General features: G+C 46.1%; 1 protein-coding gene across 1 annotated transcript in view; it reads left to right on the top strand.

Annotated features, from left to right (window-relative positions):
- The first annotated feature begins 2,474 nt into the window (after positions 1 to 2,474).
- FGF2 (fibroblast growth factor 2) overlaps positions 2,475 to 16,324 on the top strand; it is a 407,026-nt gene continuing 393,176 nt past the window's right edge. Inside the window, exon 1 of the mRNA XM_086962190.1 lies at positions 2,475 to 3,129. Within this exon, the coding sequence (XP_086818316.1) occupies positions 2,952 to 3,129 (178 nt within the window). The 5' untranslated portion in view covers positions 2,475 to 2,951. The remainder of the gene's footprint in view (positions 3,130 to 16,324) is intronic.

Raw genomic sequence — 16,324 nt, 5'->3', positions numbered from 1 at the left:
GCAACCTTCTATAACTCTAAGACGTATGATGTCTTCATCTTTTGATGAGTGTATCAAGTCTTTCTACAAACTTGTCCATTGTTTCACCAGTTTTCTGCCTTTCTTGGTTGAAAATGTATCTTTCATAATCGACATTCGGCATTGGATTGAACTGGATATTTTGAGACTCTTTAATTTGATGATATGAGACTTCATCAGTGTGTGGTATGTTCTTTATTACTTCATTTTCTCCTTCACCTACAGGATTCTTGAGATATTTGATGATCTTTTTGATATCTGTTTCTTCCAATGCATCGATAAACTCATCAAAGGTTTCAATCCAGGCAGTCCATCTGGCCCCAATATTCTCTCTGGCACAAATATTCTGCTTTTTCATGGAAGCTGTGTTTTCAGGAAAGGGGCGATTCAGAAAAGGGGGTGGTTATGAACAGAGTGTCTGAATTAAGCAGACCACTCTTACCCAGTCCAAAGATCAGGGCTTGATCCATCACCGTTATTTATATCTCTGCACCATCCCAGCTCAGAACCTGGCTATATGCAAATCAGTCTGTCCCTGGCCCAGTGCATCATGGGAACAGGGCAGACTAAACTACCAAGCCAATTCTTCACCAGAAAGGAGACAAGCTACCAGGGACCGGTTTCTGGCATTTCAGCCCGGCTTGCTTGAATCCTGATGGTGCAGTGAGAAAGGGACTCATGTCTGAGTATACCCTGCCACACCTATAGTGGCCAAAAACGATTCAGAAAAGGGGGTGGTGATGAACAGAGTGTCTGAATTAAGCAGACCACTCTTACCCAGTCCAAAGATCAGGGCTTGATCCATCACCGTTATTTATCTCACTGCACCATCCCAGCTCAGAACCTGGCTATATGCAAATCAGTCTGTCCCTGGCCCAGTGCATCATGGGAACAGCTCAGACTAAACTACCAAGCCAATTCTTCACCAGAAAGGAGACAAGCTACCGGGGACCGGTTTCTGGCATTTCAGCCGTCTTCGGCCCGGCTTGCTTGAATCCTGATGGTGCAGTGAGAAAGGAAAGGGGCTGCATTATAACCAGTTGTGGAACTTACTGACGGTGAGAGCATATGCTGACTCAGTACTGACACTCAGGTTGTCTAGTCCACTCAGCAGACACTCAGCACCTTCTTCCTCTTTTACAGTAAGTACTTGTTTTGTATCTTGCATGTTTGTCATCATTTTCAGTCTTCTGCATTATATCTAGCTATTTCTTTCTAGCGCTTTCTTGTTCCTGGCTTTCACTGCCTTTAGCGCGTCTCTGTACCAGGTTGTTGCTGCCTTTGGCATCATTGTTCTGTATGGCTCTGTGTTGCGTGTGGCATTGTATCTCTTTCACGGCCTCACCAGCAGGTTCCCAGCCGATTATACACAAATTTTTGATAAGGCTCTATTCTTCTTCCAAAGCTTTGCACTGGCTTGATTTGATTCCACATACGTCAACCGTCAATCTTCACTTCGACTGAGATGTGTTTGGCATGCACAAGCAGTTTTATGGACCACAGCAATCTCTCTGGGAGAGCACTGTTGGTTTCAGTGGGTTAAGTATCCCATCTTTATCGCCAGTTGTAGCATCCTTCCCTGCCTAGGAGTATGTAAATGACACACACAGAGATTGGTATTACACGTCTTTATTCCTCAGCACTTAACTGTTAACTGAACATTCTCCATCATGAATTCTATCAACCATTGCGCTTACATCACAGTTCTACGGAGTTCTACGGAGCACATCAGGAACCAAAAGGGTCCTGTCATCCCCAACTCACAAGACGCTACAGTTTGTTTGCTGTTTTGTTAGTGTGTTTTATTTTGTTATTTCTTTGGTGTGTTGATGAGTTTTTGTGTTGTCTTGGTGTGCTGAGGTTTTGTTGATTTATTTTAATTAGTTGTGTTGTATTTTGTTTGTGTTTTGTACCATGCCCTTGATGTCTGTTGTGTTGGTGTGTTTTGTGGCTGGGTTGTGTTTTTCTCCACGACTGTTGTTATATTGTTAGGTGAAATCATGTGCCCTCAAGCAGACTCTCGTCTGCTGACAAGTGATTAGAAAAAAAATACCTGCTTATATGATACAGCGGTAAAAACGCTTAGCACTAAACGATGCGCTATGTACCAGCCAGGATTACTCCTATTTTCTTTTTTTTCTGCTCCTTCCTCAGAAAATAAACATGAGCTACCGTCTGACCATAGGCGTTGCGCTTGTGCCAATATCTCACCGGTTGAAGACGTGACTATTTCATCCTCAGATGGATCCACAGGAAAATAAGTACTGTTATCCCAAAGCTTTAAGTATATATTTTAACCAGAGATTGCGCTTAACTCCTTTCGTTTTAAAAAATATGACTCTCCAGCAGATTTATATTTTGAGGTAAATTAATTATCACAACGCCGTCACTTGGACCACAGAGGTGGAAGAAATAGAAACTGGCGGCACACGCACTCCCCCTGCAGGCCGCGAGCCAGCAGCGCGGGCGGACAGAGGGGCGCGTTTCGTGGGGCCGCTCTCAGTCAGCACCAGAGAGAGTTCGAGGCGGCTCGGCCGGTGGCGCAGCAGACTCGGGGTGCTCGTTGCCCACGTGTGCCGCTGTGTTTACACTCCAGCGCTCGGCAGTCTAGAGGTCACCGTGGCGAAGTGCTTGTCGGAAAGGGCCGGAGGAGAGCCTTCGGGAATGAAGAGGAGGGAGAAGTTTTTGTGAAGATGCTCCGTAGTGAGACGGGGGTAGTGGAGGGAAGTGCACAGAATTCACCGGGAAGGCATCCTGCTCGGGTCCAGGGGACCTCCTAATGTTTGGCACCAGTTACCGTCCTTCTCGCTGCGAGAAGTAGCTGAGAGGAAAGAAACCCGAGGTAAAAGCGGCTGCTGGCAGGGACCTTCAGTTCTGGTGTCTCGGCTCCACTCTGTCTTGGTGGGGGTGAGGAGGGTCGTCTTTTGGAGGGCATGGCTGCCGGGAGCATCACCAGCCTCCCTGCGCTCCCCGAGGACGGGAATAGCGGCTCCTTCACACCCGGCGGATTCAAAGAGCCCAAGAGGCTGTACTGCAAGAACGGGGGCTTCTTTCTCCGGATCAACCCCGACGGCAGGGTGGACGGAGCCCGGGAGAAGAGTGACGCCTACAGTAAGTAAAGGCCTGTCAGCAGCGCTCCCTGCAGGTACCCTGGCAGACCAGCACGTGTATACATACCTGCGTTAGCACTTAGTATCACTTGCCCTATGAGAACTTTGCCCTCCATTTGCCACATTACCACTACTCATTACGTCAGCAAAGAGGCGTCAGCAGCAGAGCTCACAGCATCACCGTCACACGCACAGCATCATTACCCACACAGCATCTTTACATTCCTCTCGAGAAGCCTGCATTTCATGCACAAGCACTCTCATTGCGTTATTAAGTGGTCCTGCACTTATGATCTTGTTTGCTCTAGTTCTGTCCAGGAACTCAAAAACACAATGAATTTTAGATTGTGATTTTTTTTTTCATCAGTGTTCACCCGCCAAAGAAAGCGTGATTTTGGACATGAACTGTTCGGGTTTCTTTCGGACATGTAGAGTCACGCGTAAGAAAATACCCAGACAAAATATGGAGCTCAGTCATAGTCCAGGCTCGATGTCTCTCTTACTGGATGAATTAATTTTTATGTTATTATCTTCATCCCTGCGCACTTTCATTGTTTGAGCATAATGATGTCTGATGCTGGTCATCATGTCTACATATGAAAACAATGGTTTTTATGCATATTGTATCTGAATCTGTTGACGTGCCTGTATTGTTGGCTGTTTTGGTCACAAAAATAATAATGAAAATACATTAATAAAAAGAAAATAGCAGGGCTGGGTGCACTAAAAGGGAACATATATCAACTCTCTGCTGAGGAGATAGAGGTGCAAACCGCACATTAAGAAAATGTTAAAATAGCTAGAGGGGGTAGGATTGCACAGGCTGCAGTGCACATGTGACATGTTTTGCAATGAGAAACTTGTTACTTATGTTCCTTTTACCTTGAGTCTAGTTTTTTCACAACCCCCTAACCACTGGCCCTAATGAGATCTCCTTTCACTGAAGTCATCTTTGCGAGAGTGGACCTAAGCAAGCCTGCCTGTACAAGGCTGAGATGTGTGCGTGCAAGTGCCCGGCACTGCTGCTGTGCCCCTCTGTGGTTGCAGTGAGGCCAGCGTCACTCTATGATCTGAAAACAGATCCATACCAATGATGAAAAAAATGCTGCCTTCACCTTTAAGATGAGATGTTGTCCCTGGTCGAATACTGGTATCCTCTTTATAAGGGCTCCATCTTGCTTTGTGTTCACACTGCTTTGGGCTATCGTTGATGTAAGTAGAGCTGTGTTTATTACTTGTTGACATTCAGTCTGTTGTTGCAGGCCTTGTCCTCAGCGGGGCCCTTGCCAAACATGGGTTGTATCATGTCCATGAAGAAACCAGAGTCTATGGCAAATAATTCAGCGGTTAGGCACTAGACTACCTGACTCTCAAGCTATTTGCACCCATAGTATGAAAGTGTTGGATGAATAATTGTCCTATCGGCCTCCAAATAATTCATGTACAGTTTTACAAAAAATCTACACATGTGTAGTTGATGTGCCTTAAAATGGTCACCTGTGCACAAAGAGAAACCTTTACAAATGCAGTAGCGTTCACCATGTCCAACGATGTATGCCTCCAAAACATGGCATTGGCAAGCGCGTATATGTGCTTGGCTTTGGAGGGAGGATAGGCTAAACACCCATTTGCGCAGGTTCATTTCCTCAGCCTGCTTGAATTTTAATGTTTTGAAAATTATTTACATTCAAGACTTTGCATCATTATACAGTGTTTGTGCAGAGTATGCCAGGAATTACCACCTTCAAGTCAGAGCTTGCATTATGTCAAGGTGGGCTTCGTCATGCCATGCATGCCAAAACTATGTTATCAATCACAGCCATCATAAGAGGCAAGCATTGTAGCAGTTGTGGTAGCCAAGGATGCTAATATTATGCCAAGAATTAACATAATTGTGTAGAGAATGCCCCCAAAAAGGCAAAAATACCAGAATACCGCCACACCATCATTGCACCTGGATGCCTACACTATACCACAAAATACTGCCATTGCGCCAGGGTGAACCTTATGCTAGGGTTACCATTATGCAATGGTGAGTCAGAGATTGACATCATGCCATGATGCGTACATTTACACAAATTGAAAAGGTTCAATTATTCAGTGAAAAGATCATAGCAAAGAGTACCCAGTTTGTAATCCAACTTAATAGTCTTTGTGACTTCTTACATATTTACCTATAATCAATTAAAAGAAAAACGTTATTAATCATTTTCAGACAAACGTCATAAAGATCATAGTATCACCTTATAGCGTTCTTCACATGGTATTTAAATCCATCCGATAAAAATTGTATGCATTAGTGCTCACGTATGCAGTCCATCTTAATTTACATTTAATTGCACAGGTCTTTGGCCTAGCCTGACCTCCCCCTCCCGGCATTCGGCCTAACCATGGAATACCATTAGGTCATTGTACAGTCAGAAAAAAGAGAAAAGGAGAGCGAGACAGAAGACCCTCTTGGTCTAATTGCTGCTCAGCTCTGCATGACGTTCACAATATACATTTATTACAACAATCTACTGTGCTATACTACATGTGTCCCCCCCCCCCCTGCCCAGCGATGTAGCACCCTGAGCATCCTCGCTGTGTTCCTGAAGGTATGATATTAGTGGTCCCCAAATATCTTTAGGGCGGGATGTAATCGGTAGCAGCTCTGCATAGGTTGTTATTTGGTCTTTACTATAGACTAAGTCATGTAACCAGTCTACATTTGGAGGCTCTACCTCTTCCCCATCTGCAAGCCACCCTCCGCTTGGCCAGGAACAGGGCCATCACTGTGCACCTTAGGAATGTCCGCTGTGTGTCCCAGCAGCGCAAGCAAGGGGGATAGACGTAAGGGTAGTGTAGTCATTTCAGCTAGGGCCTTCCGCCAGTCAACCTGGACTTGCGTGCAGGACCACGCCAAATGCACGAAGTCAGCCTCCTCTTGTTGACAGAGCATACATCGGTCATCTTCCTGCAGTTTGTATTTACCCAGCAGTGTGGGCATGTAGTAAGTTCTATGTAAAATCTCAAAGTGAATTATGCACAGTCTACTGCTAGCTGTGATTTCTGGGGTCCACACGTACCAGTAATCCCATTGTGCATCTGTTAAGAGGGATTCCAGGTCACGATCCCATGTGCATCTGGCACCTGATGGCACCGGTGGCCTTTCCAGCAGTGCCCCATGATAGATGAGAGACACAGCATGTGAGAGGCCGACATCCTTAATGTAGTGTGTAGGACCTCCAATGGTGTAGGCTCATGCGGAAAACTCGATGTATTGGCTCATTTCATGTTTGAGCCTTATGTAAAAGAAAACCTCCAGGGGAGTGACCCTGTCCCCTGTCAGTAGCTCCTTTTGGTCTTTAAACCTTCCCCCGTGGTAGAGGTCGCCCCATGTGTGCAGCCCCCCTCTTGCACAGCATGTCCCGGCACCCCACTTCCTGTGTGACTGGGGAATATGGGAGGTATGGCAATGGTACTAGTGGGGAATAGGGCAGAGCCTTATCCATTGCCTTTGTCAAGTGTAGCCAAGCACCATTGATGCAGGAGACTGTATGGTGCATTACTTTCTCGCCTGGGACTTTCGACCCTAGCAAGGACGCAAGTGGTGTGGGTGACAGGTAGCCTTGCTCTATGGCCAGATGTGGCATGAAGAGCGGTGGGTGGAACCAGTATACAGCATAATGAGCCTGGGCACTGAGATAGTATAATTCCATGTCCGGAGCTTGAAAGCTGCCCCTGGAGAATGGCTGCGTCATAAGTTTCCAGTTCAATCAGGGTTGCCTCACGCCCCAGGCCAGCTAGGTGAGCAATGATCGAATTGTGTTAAAAAGAATTGCGCCCTGGGTGATAGGGTGTATTAAGAAATAGGTAGAGCAATTTGGGGAGGATATTTATTTTCATCAAGACCACTCTGCCCGGCAGGGAGAATGGAAGGGTGATCCATCGGTCTATCGCAGCCCCATAATTAGATCTAATCGTCTCTTCAGGGCTCCTAGTTATGACAACTCCCAGGTGTTTGATTTCGTTTTCACACCAACTTAGCGGATAATCAGGAGTAAATCTAGGAGTATTAGGGGTGAGTGGGAAAATCTGCGACTTGCTCCAGATCAGTTTCATCCCAGAGAGAAGACCGAACCAGATAAACTCTCTCAGGATCAGATTGAGACTAACGGTGGGGTCTCAGAGGTACAGGGTCAGGGTGTGGAATTTAATAAAATATCCAAAGTCAAAGAAAATCCCTGGACTGACAATTTCTTTCTCAATACTACTGCATTCCATACATACAGAAAGTCTTAATAGGAAAAAACATTTTGTATATATATAACACCAACACTAAGATATGACGTTTAAACTCTTTTTGTTCTGTATATAAAAAAAGGGAGTTTTTCTTATTTCACCAATTAAAATTTCAGAAAACCTTCTTAACACATTTAATGTTAAAAACATATGCAATATATCACATTTCACGTAAATATTCACAATATTTCATTAAAACATTAAAAAAATTCAATTTATGAGACAACATTTTTTTGTATGAAAACACAACCTATTGTTTAATAAAATATTTACTTGTCCATGGGCACGCACGTTGCTTCATAAATTTACTTGTCCTGTGACAAAATCTAATTGTCCCTTTTGTGCCATGTAATGTGGCAACGGTATGACAGTAATCTCATTATCTAAGCGCTCTGAAATAGCCTCTCTGATGATGCCAGGGCTCCTTTCATAGTAGGGTTTGAATACTATGAATTCCCTTATGTTGCCACGTTGCCACATTACATGGCACAAAGGGACAATTAGATTTTGTTACAGGACACGTAGATTTATGAAACAACCTGCCCCATGGACAAGTAGATATATTTTATTAAATTCCACACCCCATAAGTCATCTAAGTAACATAAGATAAGACTAAGGGCCTTATTACAACTACGGCAACTTATTACAGTCCGACAACTGCAGCACTGCCGAACCGCCCGCAGAATTACAGCTGTGGTGGTCAGACCTCCACGAGACCGCCAACACTGCCAGGATCAAGGATACCACTGGACTGGCAGTCTTTCCCTGGGAAAAATATGCTGGCAGTGCCGCAGCCGGCACAGCTGCGCATGTTTTGAGTTGGCTCACCACTAGCCTTTTCATGGCGGTGAGACCGCCATGAAAAGTGTGGCGAAAGGCAACAAAGGGAGCCTTAACAGGGCCCGCTGTCACTCCAGGGCCGGGGGGTGTAATCAGGGGGGCACATGTTATGCCCCACTGTATTTATGCACCCAAGTGCCGCACCATGCAGGAGCTTGCAAACGGCGCTGTCACAGTGGCAGTCTGCATGTAAGGCTCTCCAATGATCCTTACCGCCGCTGTTGCAGCGCCGCCTTGCCACCACCGGAAGCGGATTATACTTGTAATACTGCTGAGGGTGTAGGTACGGCTTTGGCGGTCCTCCTGCAGGGCGCTGGAGTGACGGCCCGCTGGAGGACTGCCAAAGTCGTAATAATGCACTAAGGGCAAGATGTATCAAACAGTTTTACCCATTCTGTGTCTATAGGAAAATGTGTTCGTACATCTGGCCCTGAGATCTTTCGAAGCCATTAGGTCTTATCACTTTTAATAGCTCAATCCAGCAGACATTGTTGTGTGTGATCAGTTTCCCATGATCTCCACCGTTGTTTAGTTTGCAGGATTATAAGACAAATCTGCTTCAAATCATGTTGTGCCTCCAAGAAATGCGTTTTGGCAGGACATATCTTTACGCATATATTCTAATAATGTTCAATCCACCTGTGGTTCACCAATCTCACAGTCATCTCTATATAATATTTTGTACAAGAACATATTATGGTCTAAAGGCTGCTCATGTTATCTCAAGTGCCAACGTTTGTTAAAGTGATTTTTTTTCGTCTGCTAGGGTGTAAGATGATATCTCCTCTCTAGGTTGAAACTGCGACAGCACATGTGCTGCATGCATTTCACTTGCGAGATGTATTGTTTACAATAAAGGCTTGGACCCTACCATTTGCATACCATTTGTTGCTTCATTGGCACACTTCTTTGCTGACTCCTTATGTAAATGTAAATGTAGTGCATTTTGTAAAGTGCACAGCTGCCCCAACGGGGCGTCCCGGCGCTGTATAACACTGTGGAACCCTTCCTGGCTCTCCCTCCTGGGCACCCCCAAGGTGAAGCCAGGCATCCCAGTGTTGTAGGGGCCGTTGTGGAGATTAAGCAAGCTATTGCCCAGAGTTGCAGCGTGGGACCCATGATTAGAGTAGGTGCCGAGGCGAGAATTATCGAGTCCGCGGACATTGTGCCCAAGACCCTGCCGCGTCGGGACTTGAACCTTGGTCCCGGGCCTGATCTCTGCTTCAGATTCTGCCGCTCTATCCAGTGAGCCACACTTCTCCACTCCACTCCTTATTGGCTGTACAAGAAAAGAGTCAACCCAGTAGTCCTGGGACCTGGGTAATCAAGTAATAAATCAAAACAGTGGTCCGTCAAGGCGGAAGCGTGAACCTCTACGTCCTGGGAGAGAGTAAATTTGACCATCAAGAGATTGGTTCAATTTCTCAGTAAAATAGAAAAAAAATGTCAATTTTATATTTAAATCAATTTGTTAGTAAGAAGGTGTTCCCAAACGACGCAGTGCTAGTGAAATAAGTAAGAGCAAAGTGCATTTGTGCAATACAATCTATGTACATAAAATAGTGACTGATACAGGATGCACAAGTGGTTGGTAAACACTCTGACAAAGAGTGAGATGCTCCAGAATCAAATAAAAACAGTACACTATTATTATGTCATGTCAGCGGTTTCGACCCTAAGCATACAATTTTTATATGGTCTTCATCAGAACCTAAGTTTGGGACGCACCTGCCCAATCTATAGGATAAATTTGGAGGTATTTCAAACTGCTACTGATGCATGGGATGCTTCAGAGGTGTACCTGTACATGAGATGGCTCAGGCTGGGAGTAGTGTCCAATCTCTGTTGTGTGGTCCCCAGTTAGACAATGTATGCAACAGTGTAGGATTCCGGATCAGAGCTGTGCAGTATGTAATAGATAACCCTCCGTATTAGGTTTTTCAATGAGAGAAAATGGGAAACAGGTAACCTGTGGGAAGTAGTTGCCTCAAAGCGCTGTGCTGCAATGTCTCTGATTGTGGAACCTCAAATGAGGGAAAAGATAAATCACACCATCGAGGGAGTATGTGGCCAGTTAAAATAAATGGAGCAAAGATTCTTCTTACCACAACGATCGGTTGACTGCTGAATTTATCATTTTAAGTGAATGAAGTTAAGCGCTCAGGCACACACATCTGACTCCTGTGCTGTGGCAGTCAAGCGATTGTTGTAGCTGGAGGAATCTTTGCTTAATTCATTTCAAGTGACCACATTCTCCCTAGATGGTTTGATTTATCTTTGCCCTCATTTGAGGTTCCACAGTCAGGGACGATCCAGCACAGCGCTTTGGGGTAACTACTTGAGGTTGTATGACGGAACAACGCGTGCAATTACTGCGCATGCCTTTACTTTTTCGTCAGTACAACACGTGTCATTATCATGCATGCATTTACAACAAACATTTTTACCACGTGTATGTGTATGGCGTTACAACGCATGCCTTTACCACGTAAATTTTGTTTTAAAGTCATGGTTGGTAAAAACATATGCGAGTGAATATTTTTGCATGGGGGGTACAGACATATGCTTGATAATGGTATGCATGCAGTTGGGGGTCGCTGACACACTTTTGTCTGTTCGACGCCCCTGTTCTTTGTCTTTCTTGTTGTTTCGTTGTAATCCATTACTCGAGCAGTCCTATCATGGATTGCAAAATCACAGTACTGGAATGTTGTTTGCCATGTAAGTGCAGTCTTTGTTTCGCAAGTATGGCTCTGTCTTTGGACACAGTGCTGTTAATTAAATAAGGAGTAGCCATGGGTCCTTTGCACTCCCTTAGCGAGTGAACGAATATTACATGAGAGCTCATGTGACCTGGTCAAAGAGGTAAATAGAAACTGTGAACGAATGTGTGCTTCTGTGTTTCAACTGAATTATTTAAGGAGAAAATTAACTGAAGCCACACTAAAAGTGATTAAATAATTGTGCAGTCTTTTTTAAATCTGGAGGGACCCACCATACAGTTTCAGCTCTGATGAAAATTACCGTGTGGCAGGGGTGTGAGGAACGCTGAACCCTAATATCCTTCACCTAGTCCTGAGCCCTAAAGCTGCCTGCCCACCCTGAACCATAAAACAGCCCCTTTTCCTTGCCATGAGCCCTAAAACCGCCCCTGCCGCAGCCCGTGCCTGGCTCGGATCCCTAAATCTGCCCTTTTCCCGGCACTGAGCCCTAAACTCCCTGAAACCCCCCAGTAACGTACATGTTTGAAAAAGGCATAATTGTTGTCAAGGATGCATGGTAATGGTCATGCGTGGTTATGACCTCGTTGCAATGACTGTTTTCCCTACTTGCCAGAGGATGCCTGTTTCCCATTTTCTCTTGTTGAGAAACCTAACCGTGTAGGGCTATCTACGGTATTCTGCACGGCTTCGACCTGGAATCCCACACTGTTGCATACATGTTCTAACTGGGGACCACACAACTTAGATTTCGCTCTACTCCCAGCAACTTCTGAGCCATCCCATGTGCCAGTGCCCCTCTGCAGCATCCCATGCGTTAGTAGTGCTTTGAAATATCTCTGCATTCATCCTATATATTGGACAGGTGCTTTCCAAATCTACCTCCTGATGATGAACCTGTCTGAATTGTATGCTTAGGGTCAAAATGTTGACATGACACAATAATAGTGTACTATGGGCCATATTATCAAGGACGGGCGATACATTATCGCCGCTTTTATCGGCAGGAAACTGATAATATGCTCTATGGAATACCAATCGAAGCCCATGTTAGATGTGAAGACATCTAACATGGGCTTCGATTGGAATTCCGTAGAGCATATTATCGAGCCCATTATCGCCGCTTTATCGGTGGCTTCCTGCCGATAAAAGCGGCGATAGTGTATCGCCCATCCTTGATAATATGCCCCTATGTTTTTATTTGATTCTGGAGCTTTTCACTCTGTCAGAGTGTGTATCCACCACTTGTGCATCCTGGATCAGTCACTATTTTATGTACCTAGATTGTATTGCACCAATGCACTTTATACTCACTAATTACACTCGCATTGCGTCATTGTGCATTTGGGATCACCTTCTTACTTGCAAATGGATTTAATTAAAAAATTGCAATAATTTTTTTCTATTGTTTAAGAAATTGAAATAAAACTGCCTTATTGAGAAATGGAGCCAACCTCTTGATGGTCAACGGTATTCTCTCCTTGAAAGTAGAGGTTCACACTTCCACCTTGAGGGACCCCTGTTTTGCTTTATTATTTCCTAATAGGCCAGCACGTGCCAAGCGTCACTTTCTTTCCTTTCAGTGGAGCATCGACCAAGCACAGATTGATTCAACTTAATTAGTGCTTGTCCTGGTCACGCGGTGATTGGGGTACTATTTCTTCTTCCCGCCTCGTACTACTTCTTGTGCGTGGTGCTTATTTCCCCTCCCTTCTCCATGTCGCTGCCCTCTGTTTGTTGCTCTCTCCCTTCTCCCCGCACCTCCCTTCATTTCACTTTCCCAATATTTTCCTCTCTTCCGGCTGTACATTTTTGCTGCTTCCCTACCCCTTACCTTACTCGCGTTGCTTCCCCTCATCAAGTATGTTATGTTATGTTATAATGCGTTTATATAGCGCACGGCTACTCAAAAAGAGTGTCCCGGCGCTTTCCACATGCAGCTCAAAGTAGAATAACACAACAGGGCATAAACAAACACCAGAAAAGAAGAGGAAAACAGAAAAGGCCAAAGATTAAAAAGCCAGGTCTTCAGGCTCTTCCTGAAGTGAAACAGATTGGCGGTGCTGCGTAGCGTCAGCGGAAGCGAATTCCACAGCTGGGGAGCCTTCAGCTGAAAGAGCGCCCCCCAGCGCGGGCCTTCCTCACACGCGGAACCACAGCAATAAAGAGGGATTCAGACCGCAGGGAGCGGGCTGGACGGTAGAAGGCCAATCTCCGCTGCAGATATCCGGCACCTGAGCCAAACAATGCTTTGTGCATCAGCGTCAGGGATTTGAACATGATCCGCTTCCGGATAGGCAGCCAATGGAGCGTCTGTAGCAACCCGGAAGCTCGAGCTCGCCTGTGCAGGCCGAAAATTGCCCGGGGGCAGAGTTCTGCGCCACCTGCAGGCGCTGGACCAGATAATCAGGAAGGCCAAGGAAGAGGGCATTGGCGTAATCCAGCCTTGATCCAATGAGAACCTGCACAGTAATCCGCCTATGCTCCACAGACAGCAGTGGTAGGAACTTGCGGAGCATTTTCAAAATTCCATAGCAGGTGCCAGCCAGACCGAGAACATGCGTTCTCAACGAAAGCTGATTGTCCAGCTTGACTCCCAGGTTTTTGGCAACCAATGATGACTGTACAGGAGGACACATATCAGACGGCCACCATTCCCGCCACTCAGGATCGGTGGCACAGCCGAAGAATAAGACCTCCGACTTACTCGAATTGGCCTTCAAACTGTTCCGCTGGAACCAGTCGAAGACCATTCCCAGGCAGCCCCGAATACTCTCTCCATCAAACACCTGGTCTTTACCGCATGTGAAGAGGAGTTGCGTATCGTCGGGGTAGGACACGATCTGGGCCCCATGTGCCTCCACCGCGGCCGCCAAAGGGGACATGAAGATGTTAAACAGTGTGGGGCTCAACACAGAGCCCTGTGGAACCCCGACTCCCAGTGGCGGCATCTCGGCAGAGCTCTGGGAAACCCAGATCGTCTGGCGGCGGCCCTCAAGAAAGGATGTGAACCATTTGAGCACCGTCCCCCTAAGGCCGATGTCATAAAGCCTGGCAAGAAGCGCCTCGTGGGGGACGGTGTCGAAAGCCGCCGACAGGTCTAACATGACCAACATGGCCTTGCCGCCAACATCCAACGTCTCCCTGATGATCTCAGAGACCTCCAACAAAGCCGTTTCCGTACTTAGGTTAGGACGGAATCCGGATTGGGATGGATGGAGCAGATTGTTAGCTTCCAAAAAGCTCGACAGGACACCATGGACATGTTTTTCTGTGATCTTGGCTAGAGCCGGGAGGAGTGAAATTGGCCTATAATTGGCCAGAACCTCGGCGTCAAGACCCGGCTTTTTCAGGAGGGGGATCACCATCGCCCTTTTCCAGGTGCGAGGAACACTCCCCTCCCTCAGGGAGGCATTGAGGATGGGGTTGACCAAGGGGTTCACCACTGCCGCCATCCCGGCCAAGAATTTGGCAGGGCAGGAGTCAAGTGGCGAGCCTGATTTAAGATTGGCCAGCAGCACCCTGGACGCATCGCTGGAGACAGCTGGAAAGTCTGACAGCACAGCAACAGGCGTGCACGGTGGACCACGTCCCGCCCCGGGGCCGCGGCATCCCTCCTCCGATCTCTCCACGAAGGAGGCCTGAATCGCCTTGATCTTGTCGGTAAAAAAGCTAGCGAGATCGCATGCCCACGCATCCGATGATACTAGCGGGGGCGAGTGGGAGCTGGGGGTCGTGAACTCCTTCACAATGGTGAAGATCTCCTTGCAGGAGTTCGCAGACGCCTCAATCCTCCTAGCCAGATATTCCTTCTTAGCTCCCAAGATGTCCCGGTGATAGGCCTTCACAGCCGCCCTATAGGCAAGTTTGGCCTCCCCGTCGTACATAAGGCGCCAGGCCCGCTCGGCCACCTTACATTGGCTGCGAGCCACACGCAGCGCCTCCGTGAACCACGGTGCAGATTGCCGTACAGCCGTGGACCGGGGGGCTGCCCTTGGGGCAAGATCGTCCAACCTTTCGGTCAGCCACAGCTGCAGAGCCTCAGTGTCTCTTTCCAGATCACCCGAAAAGTGGCATGGGTGGTCCACAAGCGCCTGCTCCAACATGTATTTACTGCTACCACCCTCCATAAGTCTTCCACAACATGGTTGGGAACACAAGTAGAATTTTTTTAATTGATTTGAACATTTAAATTATAGCAATTCTTTTTGACAACAATCACAGACTTTGAATCATCCAGGAAGGGAATGAGAGAAAATCTGTCTTAAATCACCTAAACCTATTATCTGCTTAAATAAGGTAATATATTTTTTATGAAGTTACGTCTTAAAGATCTTCCACAAATAAAGTATGAACAATTTAAAAGAAATATGAATATGGCTCTACAACAATTATAAGCTCTATAAAATCTTGGTTGCAACCCTAAAGCCACATTGAAGGAAGCTACTAAGGAAGAAGCATTCGTTTTGTTAAGGTCAGTGAACATTTGGGTGATGAGTCCAGTTTGAAGTATGTGAGACTGGCATCAACTGGTTATTGGGTACTATGTAAAACAATGGAGAGTAATCCAGGGAAACGAGAGGAAAAGAGGGACTGTTAAAATTTATGTTCTTCCTATCTGTGCACTAAGAACACCAAAGGAAAACGTGACCAGTCACAGGAGACTAGATTGAGTGTCGCTCACAGAATTTCCCATCTTCTGTGAACCCTCAGGTCCATGTTATGTCTCACAGTACGAATCGGACCAAGGAGATTAACCCAAAATAGAAAGGCATGGCCTCACACACCACCCCGATGTCATGCTTCATTATTTGCCAGACCACATTCACCAGAGCAACCCAAGGCCTGTTTCACCCTAGTTTGTGTAATTACTCACTGTGCCACAGGAACGAAGCTACACCCAGCTGGAGAGACCCAATCAGGCAGAAACCGGTCTTGAGTTGGTTGTATTCTGGTTCAGCGTGGACTTGATCTGTTAGTTCAGTCTGGACCATTCCTATTGGAGCAAGACCAAGACTGATTTGCATATGGCTGAGCAACATCTTGTGTGGCATAGTGGGCAATGCATTATGGGCTGGATTGCTAGCCCGAGTGATTGCCAGTGGTTAGACTTATTTCAAGCACTCCTCACAACATCACCTTTTGTGTGCTTAAAAAAAACTACTAACAGTAGTAATTTACTTCATATTTCTTGCTTCTAGCGAAAATATATTAAAAACCATCCATTGTTTAGTCAAATGCTCAGACTTAAATTCATCATCACAGATTTGGAACATTTTCACAGAGAATGATTGCTAGTGAAAAATACGTTTAGAGAAAGAGGCTACTCTGATGAAGTATTATTAACAAAG

This window comes from Lissotriton vulgaris, chromosome 3_1 (assembly GCF_964263255.1).
Source record: "Lissotriton vulgaris chromosome 3_1, aLisVul1.2, whole genome shotgun sequence".
Classification (NCBI taxonomy): domain Eukaryota; kingdom Metazoa; phylum Chordata; class Amphibia; order Caudata; family Salamandridae; genus Lissotriton; species Lissotriton vulgaris.
The sequence above is the reverse complement of the archived record's forward strand: the minus strand, read 5'-3'. Positions and strand labels throughout refer to the sequence as shown.